Raw genomic sequence first — 24399 nt, 5'->3', positions numbered from 1 at the left:
AATATTATAATGAGACTGTCCGATCAATCTTGGGGAAATTTTATGTAAGAAACTATGAATAATATAAACACTTCATAATCGTATATTCCTTTGTAATATTCCTCAAGCTGCAAGACAGGTTTAATACAGGATGAAAATTTGCCCTCGACCCTTCTGTGTACTTTTTGAAACAGCCTTCTTGTTTTTGGGGTGGCATAATTAAACACACTCGGGTGTTTGCGCAAATGGAAAATATCCTCGTCTCTTCCCTTATAATCTCTAGATACACTTTTGATATACTTATCTAAATTTTTAAGTTTTTTTTTTTGGGTTTATAAGCCTACGTTAATCAATTATTTTACATTTGTGGTGCCATTTTTTAAGACATTGTTTAAATCAAATAAAATTATTTGAATGGCTGAAGTAAATTGTACTGTCATATCTACAATATGGTTTTACCCCTCACATTTCTATGAGACATGCGGAAATGTGCGTGAATTTCTCAATAATATTCTACAACAATGGCGCAGAATAACTCGCTAATGATAACATAATCTCAGGTTTCTAAAGCAACTTGAACAAAACGTTTCCATATGATATTATAGTACATAATAATATATAAAGGTACATAAAATTATTGTGAAATAACGGCCTGCCTTGGCTGTCTGTACCTGCCGAGTACAACCGGTTGGTCCGCTTCGAGTTTATAAAACGTAAACATAATTATCGATCCATTTAGTATGTTGATTAGATTTCCGAACGATTCCCTTTCGGAGAAAGCTATAATGTATAAAAAATCTAATTGAACTTATTACTTATGTCTATTGTCTACCTTATTACGTTGAATTAGACTTTTGTGTAGATATAATTAAAAAGTGTATATTATTCAAGCATATTTAATAAGGAAATGATTTGTATATTCTTTTAAATCGTTAGACTTAAAGAACACAAAAAAATAAATGAATTTTACTTATTGTAATACCAACACTGAATTTTGTGTCTCGTAGCTTCGTTTCCAAACGTTTCGAGCGAGTCATAGGCATTCGACTGTAACGTACATAAATGGTAAATAGGTATGCATGAACGATTGAAATTCTGTTACGTACAATACTTTCGTGAGTCGACTAATGGTACGCCAAAATAGAAGCGGCCTTGTAACTCTCATTGTGAGTTTCGACATATATAAGAGTTCGGCTGTCGCAGGAAGCGGGCGTTGACCTTTCGCATTGCTTTGTTGTATCTTGTGTCAATTCTGTTACGAGTAACATAGTTTTGTAAAATTACAACATAGTGGATCGATACTTCAATGAATTTTGAGACGCAATTATTATAGCAACAATGACTAACCAAATAACACGAAGAAGGTATGTAATAAACAATGTAATTATGTTAATTTTGGTACCTTACTATATACCTACCTATGGACGATGTCTCTGGTAAAGTCATTTCGTTTATTAATAACTTCTTTGAATAGATTAAATATATTTATTAATTATAATAATATATAGCATTAAATAACTATGGAATTATAAACATTAAATATTGTGCAATTGTGAGACACAGGAATTACAGAATAAATGCAAATTGAAGTATAATAGTTAATCTTATAATAATTATAGTATAACCGAGCATTAGCGCAGCGATAGTTATGTGTTTAATTTAAACACATATGTACCTACTATATGTGTTTGCTATAAACAACGTTTCGGTGCCTTCCATTTGGAATGGTATTAAATCACCTATATAAACCCGTATAATATGCAAGGGACGTTAATATGCAACCCCAATCCGTAGCTACTCTAAATGAGCTGTGTTCAGAAGTAGGTCAAAATGCGGAGGGCTGAAATTGGGACGTGCCCTAGAGCCGAGATCGGGGCGCTCGGTAGGCCTGGATTTTAACTTCAACAAAAAGTTTTGATGCTTCTATTTAATTTATGGAAATGGCAAGATATTGGCATATATACAAACAGCTTTAGCTGGTTGTGTGTCGAAATCGAGATGAGCTAGTAAAATGAGGTGTGTTTGATACTTAGTTTCAAGGGCAAGCTGCAGCTATATTTTATCTTGAAATATTCTCGTGGTTTTATGAAACTAACTGTAAACCAAATATAGAAGCTTAAATATTAAATGATATCTAACTTTCTTGACATTATATGTAAGTGTGCTATATGAGAGTACGCGTAGGTATTGGGAATTAATGGGTCAATAGCGATACAGGTTTTAGCTTAAATTTTGTTAGCAATTACATCTTGTTAATTGCTATAGGCTCTTTGTTATAAAGTATTTATATTGTATGAGATAGTTACTATACCCTAGTATGACGTATTGTAAATAGGTACATAATAGATAAATAAATAATCAGAAATGCAAATGAGAACGCAATACCGGCCGCGGCTGTATAATAGTAAATACACGCACTAGGTACATCGTTGAAATAGTTTGTAAGTTTTCCAACTAGTGTTAGGCGGACTATAATCTTATACGCTTAATAATATGTGAAGAACGTTTTGCGTGTATACCTACGTACGTAGTACAGAGTTAAGGAATTTTAATCAATTCGACATGAAAATGAATTCTTATGTTCGCCTCGGTGCATGTTGATATTGACACGAATAGCGACCCGTCATGCCAATTGAAAGTGCCTCGTGTATATTTATACGTTGGAACACTTACAGGTTCAAAGTTCTATCGGATGTATGTATTGTCAGAGTTTGATTCTATGCTCATTTCATGCTTTCGTTTTGATATTTTAAGTAGGTAGCGTATGATAATGTTGATGAATTTTGCACTCGAACTCAAAATTGTAACTTTATGTAAAAAACAGTAAAATTAATAAAACCAATTTACTAACTTTTATTCAATAAAGGTGTAATAATGACGCTTTTGTTAGTCTTTGCAACTTTAGGTACACAATCTTGAATGACAAGTCGAGCAGATTTGTTTTTGAAATAAATATTGGAAAGTAGTCTTTCAAATGACTTTCACTTGTCTGTGATGCTCTCATTTGTTCCAGAAATAATTAAGAATTTAATAATTCATTTCGAGGAAAACGCAAGCTCATGTTTTTTTGAACGAGATAAAACATTGCAAAAATGTTTCATAAAAAATTCACGAGTTACGCAATCAGTATCAAACAAAAACATACGTTGCCTCACGTTTAAGTTTTTATACTACTGCTAATTTGAACATCGTTAGGGCAATTATATCAATTAAAACAGAAAATAGTATTTCTAATTCCTATCATTTGAAAAATTTGCACTTCGGTACGGCCGTAGCAGTAATAAAGTTATTTTTAGTCCTGCATTTGATGGGTTTAAAATGTGTTAGCAGTTATAGGGGTATTCGTTTTCAATGAACACTTAGGTATCAAATTTGTTCTAAATGTTCTTTTTGATAATATTATAAGGAGAATACCTAACTATGTGTTTAACTTTCTTAATTAGTTATAAAGTTTAACAATGCATGCATTTCGAGTTTTTTAAGTGAACAACGCAAATTTTAAGGCTAAGCGCGCACCACGATTTTAATTTTTGCGACACGATTTCAAAATCGCGCTGTAGAAAATCGCAGAGAGTACGGTGCGCGCACAGCGATAATTTAATAGTGATACTTACTCACTTTCATCATGGATTTCGTACAAGTTGCTTGTCTTTATTTACTACTTTGTAGGATAAGAAAAAAAAAATTCGTCAATATTGGTACTCATCCTTTTACAGCAGATAGAAATGTCAAAGGTTTATTTTATCCATACTAATATTATAAATACGAAAGTAACTCTGTCTGTCTGTAAATATGGTATAGAGATATTTTGATACCCGAGAAAGGACATAGGATCGGTTTTATCCCGGAAATCCCACGGGAACGGGAACTATGCGGGTTTTTCTTTGACTGCGCGGGCGATGCCGCGGGTGGAAAGCTAGTCATAAATACAATGAACTTCGGATGTATCCCAAAAAAGTCTTTGGCTATTATAGAATGAAAATTCCGCCAAAAGGCCGCCCTTTGTGCTTTTTTATTATTGTAACCTTTATGTATATTTTGTTTCTTGCACAATAAAGTGTTAAATAATTAAATAAATAAATTCAAACTTTTGACAGATTACTGAGTTTATGTTTACCAAACAGTACATAAACCACTACGATGTTTACTATTGGACAGACGAAACACAAGTGAAGTGCCGGCCGGGCCCGAGTGTGCGATTTTATCATCGCAGTGCGCGCGGTACCATAGAATTTCATATTCTGCATTTAATTTTGGCGACAATCGCGTCGCGAGCAGTCGCAGCAAAATGTGACAAATCACAATTTTAAAATCGCTGCGATTATTTAATCGCATGTGCGCGCATTCTCATAGTAACTCATACGTTGTATTTCTGCGATAAAATAATCACGCTGCATAAAATCGTGGTGCGCGCTTAGCCTAACTATTCAAGTTAAATTTATTCTTACAAATATAGTCAATTTGATAATCCACGTGTTTTCATTCCGACCACTGTTCAACCAAGACACTGGCTTTGAATTATTCAAATAATGGACATTCTGATGTAACACTTGTTTCAGATTTACGTAATATTTATTTTTGTAGTCACTTGTTGACAACAATGACTAGTTTTTCTCAATTGGTTGTTGTAGTCAATTATTACGTAGCTATGTGGGTATCGTATGATGTTTAATTAAATAGTTAGGAACTTATTGAAACCGTAGAAAAGACACACAAGGCCTTTTTTCAAGCTTTTTCTTCCATTTGAACATAATATAGTATGTACCTTATAACAAAAACTATTTACGTCTACATATTCATTTTAATGCATTTTCGATGTACGTCTGTATTCCTTTAAAGGGATCACAAGGAAGTCAATAAAGCAAGAACTGACGTCATTTATTTGTCTATCACATAAAAATGTAAACACAGCATCCGTCCTCTACCTAATCGTTACGAAAGATCATACAAGCGTTCCCGTTAGTGTATATATTAGTCAATAGTTGCTCTAGAAAAATTTGTTTAGGAATATGTTGATCGTAGAACCGGAACTGCTGCGTGCATTGACCGCTGGTGCATCGACGCACGCACGCGCACCCTCAGCTGATCCTGTTTGTTCGTTATAATGGAATGATTTTAGATAACACGAGCTATTTGAAGATATACCGTTATTTTTAAAAGGTGCTTGTGATTTGATGATAAATTCTCCAATGATAATTCTGATTTCATTTAACTTTCAGATATCTACTATTGGTGATTTATTTTGTGTAATTAATGATGTGAATAGTGTTAGTAGTTAAATCTAAATAGATCACCAATAACGAATAACGACAACGTATCCAAAAGAGACGGATTCTCTTATTAGTAATTGAGATAGACCTATTCTGAAGTTAGTGAAAAGTAAATTATGTTTTAATTGTGCTAATACCAGAGTTTATCAATTATTAAGAACGAAGTACTAAAACTTCTATTTCTGTCGGAACTTTACCGAGAGACGTCTTTGAATTGAATTTGTTTGATCTTTTGAAGATAAGACCTTCATTTGCTCTCTTGTTTAATATTCATGAAATCTTGATATTTCATCGGGTTTTCTTACGACGGTTGGTAATTAATTTTGTAGTTCTTAGGACGATAATGAACTCGCTCTTTTGGTTATAATAAATCATAAATGTACCGGTTATTTAAAATGTATAAAATATTTTAGAAATATGAGTCTCACTATCCATTAAAAACTTTATATTGAATAAATATTATTTGTAATAAATTAAAAGTGAAGCTATGTAGGCTAGGCTTAGGCTTTAAGTTATTATTTATGATGACAAGTAAGCTAAGAAAATTATATAAAACTAGCGGTCCGCCCCGGCTTCGCCCGTGGTACATATTAACGTTTTCTCTACATAAGAACCATCCTCGTACTTCAAGGAATATAATAAAAAAAGAATTATCGAAATCGGTTCAGCCGTTCTCGAGTTATGGAATTATAACGAAAAGTGGCATTGATTTTTATATATTAGATTGTAGTCTATACAGCACCTACTTAAAAGTGCAGGTGGCATCATACAACTATTGGTTTTTTTTTTAAATCATAAATAATTCACATTGCCATTTAAAATATTCAAATTGGGTACTTACGAATATACGCAATGTATTCCCCCGTATTTGCTCCATCCCCCAAGGACTGAGCGTTATGAGCGAACGAGCTTTATAAATAGGATCTGCTTCTGCTTTATACTGGTTGATGGAAATGTTTTTGATCGAAGCGCATGCTTTGTGGAATGCGGTGTGGATGAGAAAGGATTTTGCAGACATTCTTTTACTTTCTCGGTCACTCGTGAAGTCTCAAGTTGTGAACCGCCAGAGAGATCGAATTAAGAATTTATTCTATTCATTTAGTTTTGTGTCTAGGGACACACTGCGCGCCATCTATTGAGATGATTAACAACCACCTCAACCAGTATGAAACACTTTCCAGTGAATACAATACTGTAACGATGGAACGCGACCTTTTTTGTTGAAATGCGGTATCTATTTCATTCAAGATTATACTTTGATGAAATCAGGTGGCCCACCTGCCTCTATGCTTGCTCTGACAAAAAGATTTGATATTATATGTAATTTTATTTATGGTGCCAGTCTTACCTGAGTCTATTCCTTTTGTAATTTTAGTGAACTGTAAAAGTATTCACACTGAAGTTTGCAAATCAAATTGTTTGCTAAAACTGGCTGCAAACCATCCTTACGCATACATTTGCATTTCCTATCATCTTTATCAAAATCTCAAAAGATACATTAAATCGTAATAATTTATACATTCACCATTAAGATTAACCCCACCACCAAGTGAAGCAGATGTTCAAATGACCTCCACCCACAAATGATTCTTGAACGAAAATACAACTCAGGTTTTACATGCTTACTCATTGTGTCGAATATGGTGTCCGTAATAAATGTTTACGATAACGGAGCCTATATTCGAATACAAAAACATAATCGATTTAAATACGAAATTCTCGTGTTCATGTTAATTGTAGCTATAAAATTACATGACCAAAAAGAGTAACACAATCGAATCCGAATACGAATACAAATTTTAGTAACGATATTAAACTTACAGGTAATTCACAAGAACAACACTTAAAGCGATAATAATATAAATCGTACGCATTTAAGTAACTACAAGTGTTATTTCAAAATATAACATTCTTCAATTGACCTTCGTCTAGTTTACAAGTAATTATCTGTTACATATTGTATTTACAATCGCAATCAATACATTTTGTGAGTCTATATTCTGGTAATTAGTCAAGTATTCGGATCCGGTAATTGAACTAGTCTGAGCGATGTAACCCTGGTCTAGATGTATAGAATACACACTATTCAAATGATAATGAATGAATTATGAAACATGGAATATGTTTTAAATTCATTAAGTTTAGATGTAAATTAATGGGCGATGAATTTGTGCGTATTCAAAGCGTTTATAATACAAAGAAAATACAATTATACTTAGTGTCGGCTCGCGTCTTCAGCGATAATTTATAAAATGAAAACTTTGGTAAAAATTCCATCGTAACCCTTTTTGGCCGTCGTGTTTTTAAAGAATTCTTACTTATAAAAAGAACTTTCGTGCATTCTCTTATGTTTAAGTAGTGAGTAATTCTCCCAAGTTATAGATTGGATACTGCATATTAAACTAGAGTTAGTAGGATAGTTCTGTATGTATCTTTAATGATCTCCATCCATAATTTAGGCTACATTAGCGCACAGGCAAACATTCGCACAGCCATTAGCGGAATGATGTCAAGTCATTCATTGCTAAATAGATACTTACCGCATACGAGTCATGGTGAAGTACGAATTCGCGTACTATATAGGTACATATATGCGTAATTGATACGTGTATGTTTGTTTTGATAAAGGTACGTATTTTAGAAGTATAGCTCATTGAATATGGATGGATTGAAGGTCGTGCTACATAAACAAGGTCAACACGAACATTGACACTCCTGTTGCTATTTTGTTTAGTTCACGGAAAATAGTATTTTGCTTGTATCGTATTTTGTTATTTACTTCGTCTGGCATTTAAAAAACTTAAAAAGGAATAATCGATCTGCCTAATGTTAATTGAATGTCTTAGAAGCAATTATGTAGCCTTGCTTTTTTACAGTACTAATTCTAGGATGATAAAAAACTGAGAGTGTAGGTACTTGTGTTATGTGTATAATTTTATTAACGGTGGGTACTGTAACTATAAAGTACAACCACAGAATACTTAATAGTACTGGTATAACTAACAAAAAAATTCATCTTGTATTGTATTGTAAAGGTGCATAGTGTAATTTAAGGAAAAAATCCTGTTTCCAACTAAATCTGAACTCGTCTTTGTAGCAAAAGGCGTTGTTACGTTTATATTTATTCTTCATAAATAAAAAAGTATTGCCTAAAGCTATGTAACAATTTCTTTACAATACTGTACTGAAATCTCAAATTACAACTTGTAATTTATTCAAAAGAGAGCGTCAAGGACCGAGGGTGGCTTTCAATGTTAAAATTTATAATAAATATTTAATTGGTACATTATTTAGGAGAAAAACCATAATATTTTAGTATGTAGTATACATATGCACTATAAGAGTTATAAGGCTAACTTGCTTTACTACAACTATTCTCCTTATTCCTCTCTTAATTCCTTTAATTGGGAATCATGCTAGAACATTTGAGAATAATACATGATATTTCATATAATTAACAATGCTCTTAAGATTAGGATTTAGTATGCTTTCAACAAATCAGGTGATGGAGAACGGATGGATGGACGGATAAATTATAATAGTTTCCTATAAAAAATAAAGGCCACAAATAAATTATATATTTTATCCATGAATCCTTGTCGTATATTAGATAAGTATAAGATCATATGAATAAACATTCGTACTTCGTAGCTAGTCATGGGATGTTACGTTAGTACAAATATATAATAGTACATATGGATTATATAACGCTAAAAGCGTAACATTGTACCGGTATACGTAATGTTTATATTTAGAGTACTTCGTGGGAACGGAGAGATGAAATTCGTTACACCTAGCGTCATGTTACATTTGTCTGTCTAGCATTATTTATGATACATAGAACATACCTACTGCTTCATGATATAGAAGCAAATGAACAAAACAATTTATATGTTAAATTGTCATTCAAATTGAATTCTTATTATCTAATTATTATTCGTAGGTAGTTGCTTCAAAATTAAGCTTTTACAACTTTCTTAATTGAAAACCTCTCCAATTCACAGAACACTGCAGTAAAAGGGTATTATACTCGCAAGTCGTAAGGCCGTGTACGCGGTCCGTGCGCTGTTTGGCTCAAATATGTGATTTTTCAAACCAGATTGTCCATCAACCACTTATCTTACAAACATATGAATTACTAATAATTTTAGGAAATTTTATTGTCTATATAGTTAGTTAAGAGTTTTTTTCAATTAATACAGTATTTGTGAATACCATCAAGATAACTGAGCCGATGATTACTTGATTTCGCTTTTAGTGTCAATTTCGAAGCTAAAAATATCTGAAATCGCTGACAGATCTAACACACAATTTTTTTTAACTAACTGCAAAAATCCTTATTAAAATAGTTAGTTAAAAGATTTTTTTATTTTGGACTCCTAACTTACGAAATTAAAATCCGAACAATGTGAATTTTTTTAGAAATTATAGTCGACAAAATGATTATTTTCACCAAGATATTTGACTTAGTTTAATATTATTTTTACATATTGCAATAAAAGAACGTCTTACTTATAAGATAAAATTTTAAAAATCAACTAAGGTACCTCTATTATTTTTCTACAATTTTTTTTAAAGTACTATAAAACACTGCGCGCGACCCGATTAAAATCAGTCGGCAGCGAGCCTTTCCAGAGAGAGGACATGTTGTTCGGCGCTCTCCTGTGGACTTATGCTATTCATAGTAAAAGGATAGCGCAAGCCGCGATCTATCGTAATAGATCGCGGAGATTTTGACTTGCGTTAAATTGAATAAGCCCTCGTAAGAAACACAATTATCATCGTTGTTAGGCAATTGAACGTTCGATTAAAGAAACTATATTCGTTCACGTACAGCTATACAATTCTGTTCAAGCAACAATAGTACTATAGTTATTACGTGATATTTGTTAAATAGCGCAAATAAGTTATCAACTTCTGTGAACAAACAGATAGAAAGCAGTCTGTCACGCGAAGTGGCGCGGCGGGCAGGTTCGTCGACGATGTTTTGCAACCGATCGCGCGACTGGTCCGCCCCTCGCGTTCATTGACCCACTGAACCCGGCGGAAAATGCGTGAAGCGTCCTCCTCGAATTGTTGTCATTCCCGATGCCGTTATGTGAAAATGTGGGAATGAAAATTTCATACGATATTTAAAATTTTAATCAGCAATACGTCAAAAGATAATGTTCGGCTGTTTCAAAATATTGCTTATCTTTATTGGCTTTGTTTGGTTTGATAACATATCCGTAGATGCAATACGTAGTTAAAGTGCATAGCCTTTTGTTGTTGTTAATTAATGGTTGATACACTATAATATCACAATTTGACCGACAAATTGATATGAACATTAAAGTTGATAAGAATTTAATAAAATATTTACTAATGGAGATTATGAAGATATTTTATGTATGGGTATTGGGTACCTATTTATTGCGTCACGGACAAATATTTTAATTATTTTTAATCAATTACATAATATGTGTTAGTGAATACAATCGTAATAAAAATCAAAAGAAATACATATCATTGCGTACAATTAAAATATTGTTTTTTTCCATTATTCCCTATCGTCATTTAAATTTTCTTAGAAATGCGATATTTCACGGATTTGACGACTTCATAAAACCCTATGGGATAGCTTGGAACTTGGATGGAAATTTAAATTTATAGTTTAATCAATATATTGAATTATCAATTTTGTTCCCTTAATAGTAGGTACAAAATGCAAATAGTGCAAAATGCAAATAGTGACTGATATAGTGATCAATCAACGCACAGCCCAAACCACTGGACGTATCGGGCTGAAATTTGGCATGCAGGTAGATGTCATAACGTAGGCGTCCCCTAAGAAAGGATTTCCCGAAATTCTTGCGGGAACGGGGAAAAACCTATAGTATGTGAATAAAAACAATCCTCTTATACTCTTACGATCGTTAACATTCCTCAATGTAGCGAAAGTTACAAAAAATCACGTTATTACACAGCAGATAACTATTATAATCAGTACTTATAAATATTCATAGCAAGAAAGTATTCAGTGATTTTACTCCGGTCGCAGTTGAAATGTTTCGCGTTTGGCCTAGTTACGCAACCTTGAATAAGTACCCAGCTTCTATTATTGGAACTTGTTTCCCGCGTGCTCTGCGAATGCTGCTGGATGAATTAAATTAAATAAGATTGAGTTTTATCAAAACTGTCTTTTGTAATGTTTAAAAAGAAGTCAGTTAATCATAATGTTCAGGTGGTAGCCGTCGCGTCGCGTCGCTAAGGAAAAATGAAAAAATGCATCTTGCACAGATGATGTGCGCAGTAATCGTATAGATTATAGTGTTATGTGTGAATATGAGGTAGATTATATCTAAAATGTAACATCATTCACACATCACATAAAATGGAAAGTATAAAAAATACTATCATACATACGTGATAGAGACTATAAAATTAAAATGAAATGCAAAGTAGTGAGAAAGGTATGGAATATTTTAATATAGTGCATATAAGTGTGAATATCTTGTAAATGCTATTTTGGAAGCGACTTTAGTTGAAAACTAAAGTTCAAAAGCGAGCTCGATTTAATTCCGTTTAAAAACTTGTATGAGAACGGGTTTTCTCCTTGTTCTCTCAGATCAGATATTTTTTGTATAAGCGAGGAAACTTAAATTATTGAAGTACCTATATAATTTGGCTTGATAAATGTAATTAGGTGACCGAAACATTTAATCTCACGTTACAGGAAGTTTAGCATCCTATACTTAATCTTATTAATGTCATGAACCTTCATTCTCTTTGTAACAGAAACAGTCCTGTAACATGTACAATGTACGGTCTAAATTACACACAGTAAACACATTATGTTCATCTTGGGCCTAATGTACTTCGTTGACCTTAATGGCGCCCAACGTGTAGGTACATTAAAATATCCAAGAAACAAAATTATTCACATGCAATAACATAGGCCATAGCTATAGAACGACCAACTATTATCTACCTTTCAATTTATATTGAACAATTCGCAGTAGATTTTAGACACGTACACTCATATTTTTTGTAAATTTAAAGCTATTCAACATTAATTGTAATCCCTCTTGTTAAATAGAGCAGTAAATTACTGTAACCCTGAACAACCGAGCAGTAATTGAACCACGCTAAAGAAGGTATTTAGAGAGACTCAAGACGGCTTCTTTTGTTTACAATACCTAGACTGTATGACGCATTCTGTTATTTTGTAGAATCGAAAAACTTATGTACGTTAAAGTTTTCCAGGTTGGTTTAGAAATATGTAGAGCAAGGGCATTGGCTTGAGGGTATACAGAAATGTATATTGAATAATATGATGATTTTTTTGTTATTTAATACCTACATAAGAAAAACATATTAACATGACGAAACAAACAGTGGGAGTATTTTGATTTTTGACAGTACAAACTACAAACACAGGTACAAACGTACAAAAACTATTTAACATCAAAACAATATTAATATTCCACGTGTATTGTTTTCATAATATGATAACATATTTATGGGTCGTTAATTATTACCATAGTGTCTTCTGTGCATTGAAGAAATAAAAAAATACACTACATATGCTGTATTTCCCTGGTTTTGGGTATATTGTTCACCGCTCCTCTTGCACAGACTTCATCATTAATTTATATTGGGATTTATAGTGTCTAGAACTATTCTTCAGATCTTCAGTACAAAGTTAGGGATATATCTTCGTACTAAGATGAAAGATCATAGTCTGAGGTTTGGCAAGGTGCATGCGTGTTTTAGCTCGAACTCAACTAGGTACAATCAGAGATGTCCGTGGTTTGGAACGTTACCAACGTCTGCTACAATGAAAGTGCTCGTCATGATCTGTTATTTTAATGCCAATTTTGTTAGGATAACGTAAGCGGTATTTATGTTTTCGTTGGAGCGTGGTTGGGAAGTTGTTGCCTAGCAATGAAGTAACCTTCAAACATGCTGGGAGCGTAGTAGGATATATTATAGTCTTAACTCATACGTCACTTAATCCATTTGACCTAGTGGTTAATGCTGGTTTATTGTGGTCTAACCCACGTTGGGTTCGCTTCCCGCTACTTATTTTAGTTTGTAGCAACTGTGTGGTACTCACGTAAAATCAAACATTAGAAAATACTTAGTACTTATTGCTTTAAATCTTTGTAGAGAAACCTTTTCTTCAAAATTGTGTTTAGTTTAATAATAAATAATAATATTTGTTTACGAGGGTCATGCCAAAAGTTGTTAGATGCTCTTTACTTAATAATTTGATACTGGCAAGTTATACACCATCGTAAACACTAGTTATTTAGTGTCAAATTTAAATATGGAACATATTTGAATTCAAATATTTTTTGCTCATAAAGGCTTATTTTTGTAACAATCTGGCGGGAATTTGCTTGCAACAATGGAACTCAATCGACGAGATTTTCGCGCTATGATTTATTATGATTATAAAAAAGGTTTAAAGCCGCAAGAATGTTTTAAACTTTTGGTTACTACTTTTGGTGAATCTGCTTGTTCACGAGCAACAGTTTTTAATTGGTTTGCTCAATTCAAAAGAGGACGGGGAAGCTTTGAAGATGAAGCGAGGACAGGTCGGCCGCCAACCGCAGTCACTAAAGAAAATATTAAAGCAACTGAAAAATTTATTCGCGAAAACCGACGAATTAGATATGTAGAGCTTGAGCGAGAATTGGGTATTGGATCAGCAGCGTTGCAAACCATTATTCATGATCACCTTTCTCTCCGTAAGCGTTGTTCAAGATGGGTGCTGCACAAACTGACCGATGAGCAGAAAGACCGCCGGGTAGATTGGTGCCGATTTATGATAGAGAAATTCGACGGAGGCGAGAAGAAAAACGTATACGATATACTTACAGGTGACGAAACATGGCTGTATAACTACGACCCCGAAACAAAACGACAATCGACTGTATGGTGCTTCGATAATGAACCAACACCAACGAAATGTCGTCGTGCACGCAGCACGCAAAAAAAAATGATTGCCTCGTTTTTTTGTAAGACCGGTCATATCGCTACTGTAGTGCTAGAGGATCAAAGAACAGTTAATTCTGAGTGGTATGTGTCAATTTGTGCCCCCTTAGTATTGTCAGCTTGATGTGACAAGCGACCGAAGTCAGGAATCCGGCACCTTCTTTGGCACCACGACAACGCCTCAGCGCACACGTTCGCCAGAACACTTGATTTTTTTTATTCAAAAAATGTGTCTATCTTGCCTCACCCGCCATACTCTCCTGACTTGGCACCTTGTGATTTTTACTTGTTCCCCAAAATTAAAGAAAATTTGAAAGGAAATAGATTTGAGAGCAAGGAAGATGCACTGGCTGCCTATAATTTCGAAATTTCCGAGGTATCTGGAAAAGAGTGGTCAGAGGTGTTTTCCAAGTGGTTTAAACGCATGGAAAAGTGTATACGTGCTCGGGGTGAATACTTTGAAAAGATAGATATAAGTAACAAATAATAAATATTATGGTTTTCGAGTATCTAGTTTTTTTTGGCATGCCCCTCGTACTATCATGAATCATCGTAGGTATTTGTCTATGCTTCAATAATTATTTGAGAGCTTATTATATCATGCAAAAAGCGTTCATAAACAAATTGTATACCAAACAAAAACGTTCAACATTTAGGTACCTACCTAATATAGATTCTTCGCGAAAATACATTTTTTGCTCTATAGACCGCAGAGATGAAGACCGAGAGCGCAGAGAGCAGCGGCAGAGATATCCGCCTCGTATAATATTATGTAACACTTAAGTCAATGACAATTAAAATAATAGCACACAATAAAACACAGTGCTACTTGCATCATGTGCACGGCCTTATTTAATAATAAGGTAAACTGCATGCATTCATAACATACTTCATCCCAGCATAGCTAAAGCAATACTCAAGCATCTCAATGTGCACATTGCATGTAATGAATATTGTTCTTCGGATACGGTGACAAGGTCACACGGTAGGGCTTCAGCGAACTGGGCCAGTAACAGTTATAACGTGGACTAAATAAAAGTTCGCAGTCATTGTTTACGAATTCTTTGATAATTTGTTGTGGGTTGTGCCTTTTTTGGAGTTTAAAAATGTACTATAATAAATATTTTTGGAGTTGTGTAATCGATTATTAAGTGTTATAAAAAGTATTCTATTAAGTATGGTGACTATGCAGGAATCAACACTATGTTTAAATCAATTATTATGTTAAATATTAATATATTACGCATATGCATTCAATGTGATGTAACATCACTGACCTCTATAACTATACGCTGGACAGGCTACTGCTGTCATTTTTTTGTGCCTATTTGAAAATCGCCATTTTGGCGCTGACGGCAACAGTGAGGCCAGTGAGGGGGAATGGAACTAATACTTGTGATGTAAAACAAATGGTTTATTATCGATAAAAACTTTTCTGATATCGACTACAATGATAGAAATATTACCGACACTATTTTTGATTCAGACTCAGATTATCCAGAGGTTAAACCTGTGTAAACAAAACGAAGCGACGAAATTTGTAATCTTATTAGTTCTCAGAACTTTCACCGGGGGCGCTTTGAATCGGCACAGCAAATAGCTGTCATTTTGTATGGGATAGCCAGTCCAGCGTATAGTTATAGAGGTCAGTGTGTAACATCCATAAAATACTATAATTTATTGTAAATACATAGTTACTAAATTTATTAATTACAAATCTGTTTTAGCTATTATTAAGTACATATACACTATAGATTAAAATTTATATAAACTATAGGCCATAAAGATTGAAAACATGGAAAGTTACCTAACGTCATAACGTTGCGATAATATTGTTCTATAATTCCAGTCTTATATCTTTTAAATGCATTATCTTGTTAAACGGGATTATTATAATAATATATGAGATCCACTTGTGCACAACAATGTAATTGACAAAGGTATTCTTGGACTCTTGCTATAGATGTTCTGCAAAACAACACACATGTTATCATAGACTGAAAGTAACGAAAACATTTCTGAACGATTATTATTTCGATAAATTATGAAATAACATTAAAGTTATTATCTGTAGATGTATTGATGATTATTATACTGTAAGATGATTTATTATCTTTGAATCTCTATTACACTAACTATAATATAGTTATATCTACAGATAATACATATTATGTATAGTGTAATAGAGATTCAAAGATAATAAATCATCTTACATCAATAAATCTGACTAGTAATAATTAGGTATAGTCAAGGTTTCACAAACCGTTTACAAGGTTCCCGCGGTTTTATAATATACATTATACATACCTACTAGGAATAAAGAGAGAATAACGGATAAGTATATTATTTATTTAAACTAATACTGATACACGCGTGTAAGGGCCAACAATCATACATAATATTATGCCATAAGTATAATACGTATCATAACTATTTAAATTTTATACATCATTAAAATAGATATCAAATATGAATCTATAAGTTCCCAGTGACATTGAAAACAACATTACGTGCTAAGACTGCCTTGAGGTCAAGCGTGAGTAGTCATTAAGTATTTCTGTGATTGAGTTGATAATTATTTAACGCCCACTGACCTGCTACTGTATGTTTATATTTTTAATTCACTTATTATTTAGAGCACGAATTCTTTGAAGTCATGTTGAAATTATGTCAACCTTCTTTCGCATGAAATAACGAAGCTGAAGGTGAAAACGTAAACCGTAAACAAATGAATCCAATAAATATTAAAGATATAGGTAGGTAGTTACTTTATAGTTTATATAATTATTATGATCTCATTTGTAGATGAAGAATTAAAAAGAATTCGATAAATATAATCCAACATTCAGAATACCTACGTAATTGCATAAATTCTGTGCCGGGTGCATTGAATAGGTATGCTTGAGAAATCCCATCTGCCTAATAGCTATTAGACAGATTTTTCTAAGAGGAATTAGACGGGTGAAATTTCTCAAATGTGAAGCACTTAGGTACCTATTCGCATTTTTGTATTTCTTTTAAATATTGGTATGCCGAATCATATAAACAAATTAGTAAAATAATAATATATAATTGTAACAGAAGTCAGAAACCTTTAAATACCGGGCAATACTTGCAAAGTGCAATTCCATAAACTATAAACTTCAATATCCAAGTGCTTGATACATATTTTGTTATTGTTCTTTTCTCTTTTTATGATATGTTTTATCTCTTTTACTCATATGTATGTAACCTTGAGATTGGACACAGCAAATAGTAAACGAATCGTGATTTGGGCGGGGTTTTGCACAGTGTTAAAATACATGTAACGCCATCTATCGCTCCTTATAATAAAACTATTTACGTAAACAGTCACTCTGTATAGATAGATTTAGTTTAGCTACTCGACGCAAGATGGCGCTTATAAAGATTTTGAGATGTTTACGTGGTCATTTTTAATCGTGCATCATTTCAATTGCGATATTGTTTGATACATTAATTTTTATTTTTATTTGTTACAGGTTTTAGTGGAATATGATGGCGTTGACTGGCAACGTCGGGAATGGGTAGCGGTGTACTCGCGTAGGACGTTTCGTGTGTTTTTAGTTGAAAGAACTTTAGTGTGGGCGCCTAGAAAAGTAGACAATAAAGAAGTTAAATGGCCAGCTCTGGTAAGATTCTTTTTTATTATCATAGAAATTAATGTTAAATTTGTAAACTAGTTTACACAGCAATGCAACTCTGTACATTTTCCTTGATTTGCATCATTGATAATAGATGGCGTTAGTAGTACTGTATTCGAATTCAAATGCATATATATCTAGAAGTTTACGGGATCATTTTTTACTCTCCTTAATCTTTATCCAACTATGCATACCAACGCCAGTTACAATGGAAAATTATAAGATTGATTAAAACGAGAAATAACATTTTGTACCCTTAATTAAGTACCTAGATGTCGTTTGTTCACGGTTAAGATAAATATGTAAAGAACTATTTCTAAAGAGTTCTTATTGATAAGTTTGAACTATTGTGTTGTCTAGTTTTAAGTAAACACGTTTTCTATTAGATACGTATCTTATTTATAAATAATTCCATGCACGAAGTCTAGTATTTATCTGGCAATTCTTAAAGATATGAATATGTATCTAACAAAGTACTTACTCTAATGAGCTATGAACCTTGACATCATTACTGTAGACCCGCATATCTCCTCTATCAATTAATTATGTGTATGTACTGCATGCCTAATGCACTTGAATTTAAAATATTGTGTATTTAGACCAGTATTCATGTATGCACTCACGAGGCGCAAGAACCTCGGGAGACCTATTTTTTATGCTGATCACGTTTTCTTGGCTTGCACGAATTTCGTGTAATAAAATATATTAAATTACCATTATGAAATCGTTATAATGTTCCTGTTTCTCTCTATAATGTAATGGTCATATGGCTTATCATAATATCTATGAGATAACATAATTAATCAATAATTGGTGAGTCCTGAGACGTATCTGTATAAGAGAAGACAGAGCAATGTTATATTTACATATTTGGTATTTCAAATCAATATTATTAATTTATTAGTATTTTTGATAAAATTAAAATCTAGTTTATCCAGTTCTTAAGCTAATAAATATATATTTTAAATGTTGCTTTTAACTTTTGAATGTAGGTACGTGAATGTAAAGTTACCTAACTATATGATAAATACACCTAATTATAGTGCATTCACCCAGGACTCAAAATAGATTCGCTAACTTTGTATTCAGTGTTACACTTTATAACATAAACAACTTTGCAGTAATATTAGTAGGCTATAACAAAGTAGTAAATTATCATAGTTTAAAATAATAGACACTTAACTATTGTATTCAAATTGGTATGAAATATTTTAAACCAAATTGGTATAGTTTTCAAATTTAGTTTTTCTATCCGAAATTATGTGTATAGTTTTCGTTCTTATGTGAAGTTACTAAATATGTATGTTTTGTTTTAATTTTGATTATAGCATTGACGATAGAATACAGTGGCTATGTTTTCTTCTTCTCCATTTGCGTATTAATGTTCGAACATTTGTTTCAGACCTTTACTCCGTTGACTGCGGAAGTAATTTTGCAAGCTGACGCACAGCCTGTAGAGTTTTTACATGACAAGCAGCTGCAGTATCTTGATTATGCGAACCTGCAACCATATCAGGTAAATAATTTTAATAACCTGGTTACAATACAAAGTAACAAATCATTCACCCAAGTTTAAGGCTACTTTCCGCCGTCCGCCGCTAGATGGCGTCAGTATGAACAGTTTACGCTATGGAAATTTCCGCAAGATGCTTTCTTGCATATAAATTGCGAGCCGTATTACAATGTTGAGAACTTTACATAAATCAATATTTACAACACGTACGCTGTTGCCGTGTACATAAATTCTAACAAGAATTTGGATGAATCACGTATATTTAGTTAATTTAGGTACGTTATTTCTTTACTGTTTCCCGTATTCACTGAGTCATTGTTGGTTTGTTTGATTAATGATTTGATGGCATTTTGATCGGTATTTAATGATATTATTGGAGAAATTATAAACCCTTTTGAATCTATGTTGTTGCAAGCCAAACAGTAGGGATATGTATATGATACAATTACCTAGTATAGGCACAATAAAGGTTTTTTGAACATCAGTAGCTTGTAGCGACACCGATTCAGAGAATCGCGCAAGCGAAGTGTTTTCGCGAATTCCACCTTCCTTCCTCCACAAAGCTGATCATTTGTTTGAGAATATAGAAGGATTTAATTTATTTATATACTCTTTATTGCACACACAAAGTTTGACGAAATCAGGATATTATACTAAGCAATTGGCGGCTTTATTGCTTAACAGCAATTTCTTCCAAGCAACCAAAAAATAAAAGCAGAAAGTTAATACAATTACGTACAATATTAATATTATATTAACACCAGAACAAAACATTAATACATTTACTTCAATACCACATTACCTATATCTATAGCAGGTAAAAATAATTTCACGCAATGTTCAAAAAGAAGATACTAGGTTCATACAAACTATAATCCCCTTTTAACCCTCTCAATTGCTTGTCCCATCAAAAATAATTGCGATGGTATTTTCAAAACATCTACCTAGAACTCGTTTTAATGAGCTTAAAAAAGGTTTCCAGCAAACTTTTATCCCCTTTCTAAGCGGCTTTGGAAGTGAATTTTTCGAAATTGTTTCACCGTACTCGTATTCGACTTTTCAGAGTGATGGTTTTTTATTTTTATTTTCGGAACATCTGTGTTAAATCATTTTTGAACTTTATTTGTACATACAGAGCTCTGCTGTATCCCAATTAAGAATACAATTTATTGTATAATCGAAGTTAATATTATTAAAACAGAAATTAAATGAATGGGTTGTTGTTGAACCATTACTCTGCTTCTTTTTCGTGTTAATTTTTTTTTACCTAGAGCTTTGATATTTCATATCAGTTAACTAAGAAGATTTGTATAGTATTTCATTTGCTTATAAAATATGTTACCTATTCGATAAATTAACTGCTATTACGCACTAAAACGAACGGAATAACGCGGTCACAAACATCATGAATCTACGTTATATTCTCTATCTCGTATGTTATCTTAGATAAAAAGGGTAACCGCGCAGTTAAACGCATAACCGACCCAATTTTCTTGTGGCTATTCAAATGTTTATCCGAAGTTTTGCCCGGGCGTAGTGGGTAGATCAAGGACGGTGTCTGCCAAACAAGGGAGGGTTTCCCCGGGAGACGGGCGGAAAGGGGGGACGCCGGTGGTAGGGAGCGGTATGTTTTGATGCTCGCCGCCCGCTTTATTGATTTTCCGCGCCTCCACACCCTGCCTCCCCTTTATTATATACATATTCTGCCAGGTGGTGTGGTGTCGCTATTTTCGGGTATCCCGGCCGCTCCTGCTCAACCAATGATTGATTGAACGTTACGCAATTTACTTTTGTACGTTCCGAAATTTATTGAAGTGTTCGTAATTGAAATCGTGGTTACAAAGGTTAACAAGATATTGACAGGGAATGTTTTTAAAATCATTTTATTATAGGTATACATATTTCCGAAGCAATTTTGAAATGTAATAAAGTTTAATTTTCAGATGGCTTATTAAGTTACCGCTAATATGATATACGTTTATCCTAACGTACAGCTTTAATTAAAATCATAATTATGGTAGGAGATGCAAGCGTCTAATACGCGTTCTATGTAATTTTTATGACGCATGCGTTTATATAAAACTCAATTAGCCAAGTGGTAATGAAAGTTCTCGAAGTTTGCACCGGCTTTGCACGCAAACGAGAAACTGTAACCGCAGAACTTAAACGAGTAAAATTTTGCTTCAGTTAGCTCGTCCGGGCCGCCTCCCTGGGGTGGCTAGGGTTGCTACCCTTTCAGAAAGATATATAGAAATATTTCAAGGATAGTTTACAAATAAAATGAAGTTTTGTCGTCCATTGTATATAGGTTTTTATTACATTGGTTTTTAAATTGGCATTTTTAAATGTAGGTATGCAATTTGATTTATAAGTGAATCGCACAATAGCAAACCAGAACGTTGCTTTATTTTCCGTGCATATTAGATACTGCTAAAAATTATTTCAATTATTTGATCCAAAATAATTTGATTTCATGGAAGGTAACCCTAATGAAAGGGTGGTATCATGTGTGAGACGTTACACGTAGAATGCTTTGACAGGATACCTTTATGCTCTCGACGTCTTGTTGATAATGACTCCAGTATTATCTACATTGTGTGTATTCAGCGCAAGATAATAAATAATAATAGCATTAATTAACATTAACAATTTGGGGTTAATAAACTCTTCATAACGAGATACAAATACAATCTTTATTTATCTACTAAATAACTTATTTTATTTTTAGATACAAGTCTTGATATTTACGAAAAAATATTTTAGCTTTTTGTATATTTAAACATTATAAGAGTTCTTACCTTAAATATGTTTTTACCAAAGATCGAGTATTTCAAATAAAATTTATTTTATAGATATTTCGCTGTTAAGGTAAAAGCTTTACTTTTTCAGCGGAACGAAAATAAATAAAAATATCAAATTTATAACAGAATCTCGTTACAATTTCAAGTATTTCAGTGAAATTCATGTTTCGAGTTTCTTAAGCCTTCCTAAAAACGATCTTAGATCTACTTTCGAATAAATCGTTTCGCCAAAAAGAGAATTTAAAAGCCATTTAAGCGTATCTTTTACGCTTAATTATAAAAGATCAATTGGCGATGAAAGTGGGTGGTAGCTGGTAAGTATACGATTTGCAGACGATAAATGCTTTACGTGGGAGTTATTTATTGCTTTATTGTTGGTATTTAGATATATTTTACCATTGTATTGTATGATTTTTAAAGATAAATGAGAAATGTTTTTAGTTTCAGAGTCAACAACCTAGCTACTGTTTTATTGAATTATTATTAATTAACATAGAATATTTAACGTATTTGAAAACATATTCCATTTATCTGATTGAAGTCGTGTGAGCGTTAGCTATTAAAATGTATTTTCCATAATTGGTCTCTAAATAAACATCACGACAAAAGATGGCAAACGCCAACATAATTTGCGATGCCTTTCAAGATTTTCATCATAGCACTTTTTGTAATATAATGATTTGATAGGTATAATACATATTACGACATTCGTGCTTGTTTCCGCATTTGAACTTTGAGGAGGATGAAAGGGGAGGAGGGTGGCTTTAGAAGGAATTTCGTTTGAGTTAACACTTAGCAAACATTACGCGAATGTACGGAATTGGAATAGGTGTTTGTAATTTATATTTCACTTTAATTTGTAGTGAGTGTCGACATTGGATAACTACTTTTTTATTAACTTTTTATCTGGGTTTAGTTTTAATCGGTATGAATTATATATTTCTTATTAATTTACCTTCTGAGCTATTGTATCATTAATTGTATATTAGAGGATTAATAACACTCCTGCTTTCACAGTTGGGTAATAATAGCTAATGATGTGATACATCATAAACATTTTTTCCAAACAATAGTGTTGTGTTCAAACGAACCTCTGCATATTAATCAACGTCGCAACAATCTCGTGAAATATGATCATACGTAGATATGAAGACCGGTAGCCGTTCCAGGCTCTATTATATAGTCTCTGTGTACATAAATGACGTTCAGTTGAGCACAAAAGCCCAATTTATGCCCCTCGGTCTCAGTCGACGTGTTTGCGTTTTCTTCCGTCAGCCTGATACCTAGTTGCGAGCGGAGTGCCATCCCAGACGTTCCATCTCGCATGATGGATAGGCATGAGTGCATTGTCTCGTTTTAAAACCTTTTGTTAACTTGAAAACTTGGCTACGAACGCTCGCATAATATACAGCGTTTTGCTTTGTTTTACGACTCTGTTATGCAGCTTTAAAGGAACTATTTTTAGGACGGGACGTTCGCTACTTTCTTTTTGTGTTTGAAATGTTCATGGAGTGTAATTGTATTGTGTAACAAAACGTGAAGTTCGCTGTTGACAATACTATTCAGTTCATACTTCGGATTCGTGAATCACAACTTTATAAAGTTCAAACAAAGACACAATAATAACGTATCGAGCGAATATGAGTACATGTTACGTGATATGCCGTGTTTGCGAGCAAATATTTCCTCACTCGTGTATTTGCTTAAGTGAAATCAGATAGCGTATAAATAGAGGAAACGTTATTAAAAATGCAATATTCAGATGATTTAATAATGTTTTTAACTGTTGTGAAAGAATAAAGGGAAAATAAATGTGGCTTCGTAGAGTTCTCATTTATCTTTTGTGTACACGGCCCCAGGGGATCGATCTTGTACAATGAAGTTAGTGTAAGTTCCAACTAAACACAATTTGTTGACCTGCACAAACCACAATGTAACTATAGATTGTGCTTCGGGTTGTTTACCGTGCCTAATAAAAGTATATTACTGGATACACATAAATACATGGTATTGTTTAGGGAGCTTACTGCAGGTAGCGTTTATACGATTTATTGCTGATTGTTATTGAGAATGAAGAGGAATAAATGGGTAAAATATGAATGTTTCCTCTATCATTTACTTCAATAAGTATTGTCTTTTAATATCAATAGATACGTTATATCAGATACTTGCATGTTTTGTTTTGCATTGAA

The 24399-nt window shown here is 33.1% G+C and overlaps 1 protein-coding gene across 2 annotated transcripts in view; it reads left to right on the top strand.

Annotated features, from left to right (window-relative positions):
* Nucleotides 1-24399, top strand: part of LOC123696966 (lysine-specific demethylase 3A-like) — a 132273-nt gene that overhangs the window by 11134 nt on the left and 96740 nt on the right. For both annotated transcript variants that reach the window (XM_045643365.1, XM_045643364.1), the window contains exons 2-3: nucleotides 17732-17881; nucleotides 19296-19409. In XM_045643365.1, coding sequence (XP_045499321.1) covers nucleotides 17732-17881; nucleotides 19296-19409 — 264 coding nt within the window. The remainder of the gene's footprint in view (nucleotides 1-17731; nucleotides 17882-19295; nucleotides 19410-24399) is intronic.

This window comes from Colias croceus, chromosome 13, assembly GCF_905220415.1.
Source record: "Colias croceus chromosome 13, ilColCroc2.1".
NCBI classification, from domain to species: domain Eukaryota; kingdom Metazoa; phylum Arthropoda; class Insecta; order Lepidoptera; family Pieridae; genus Colias; species Colias croceus.
The sequence above is the reverse complement of the archived record's forward strand: the minus strand, read 5'-3'. Positions and strand labels throughout refer to the sequence as shown.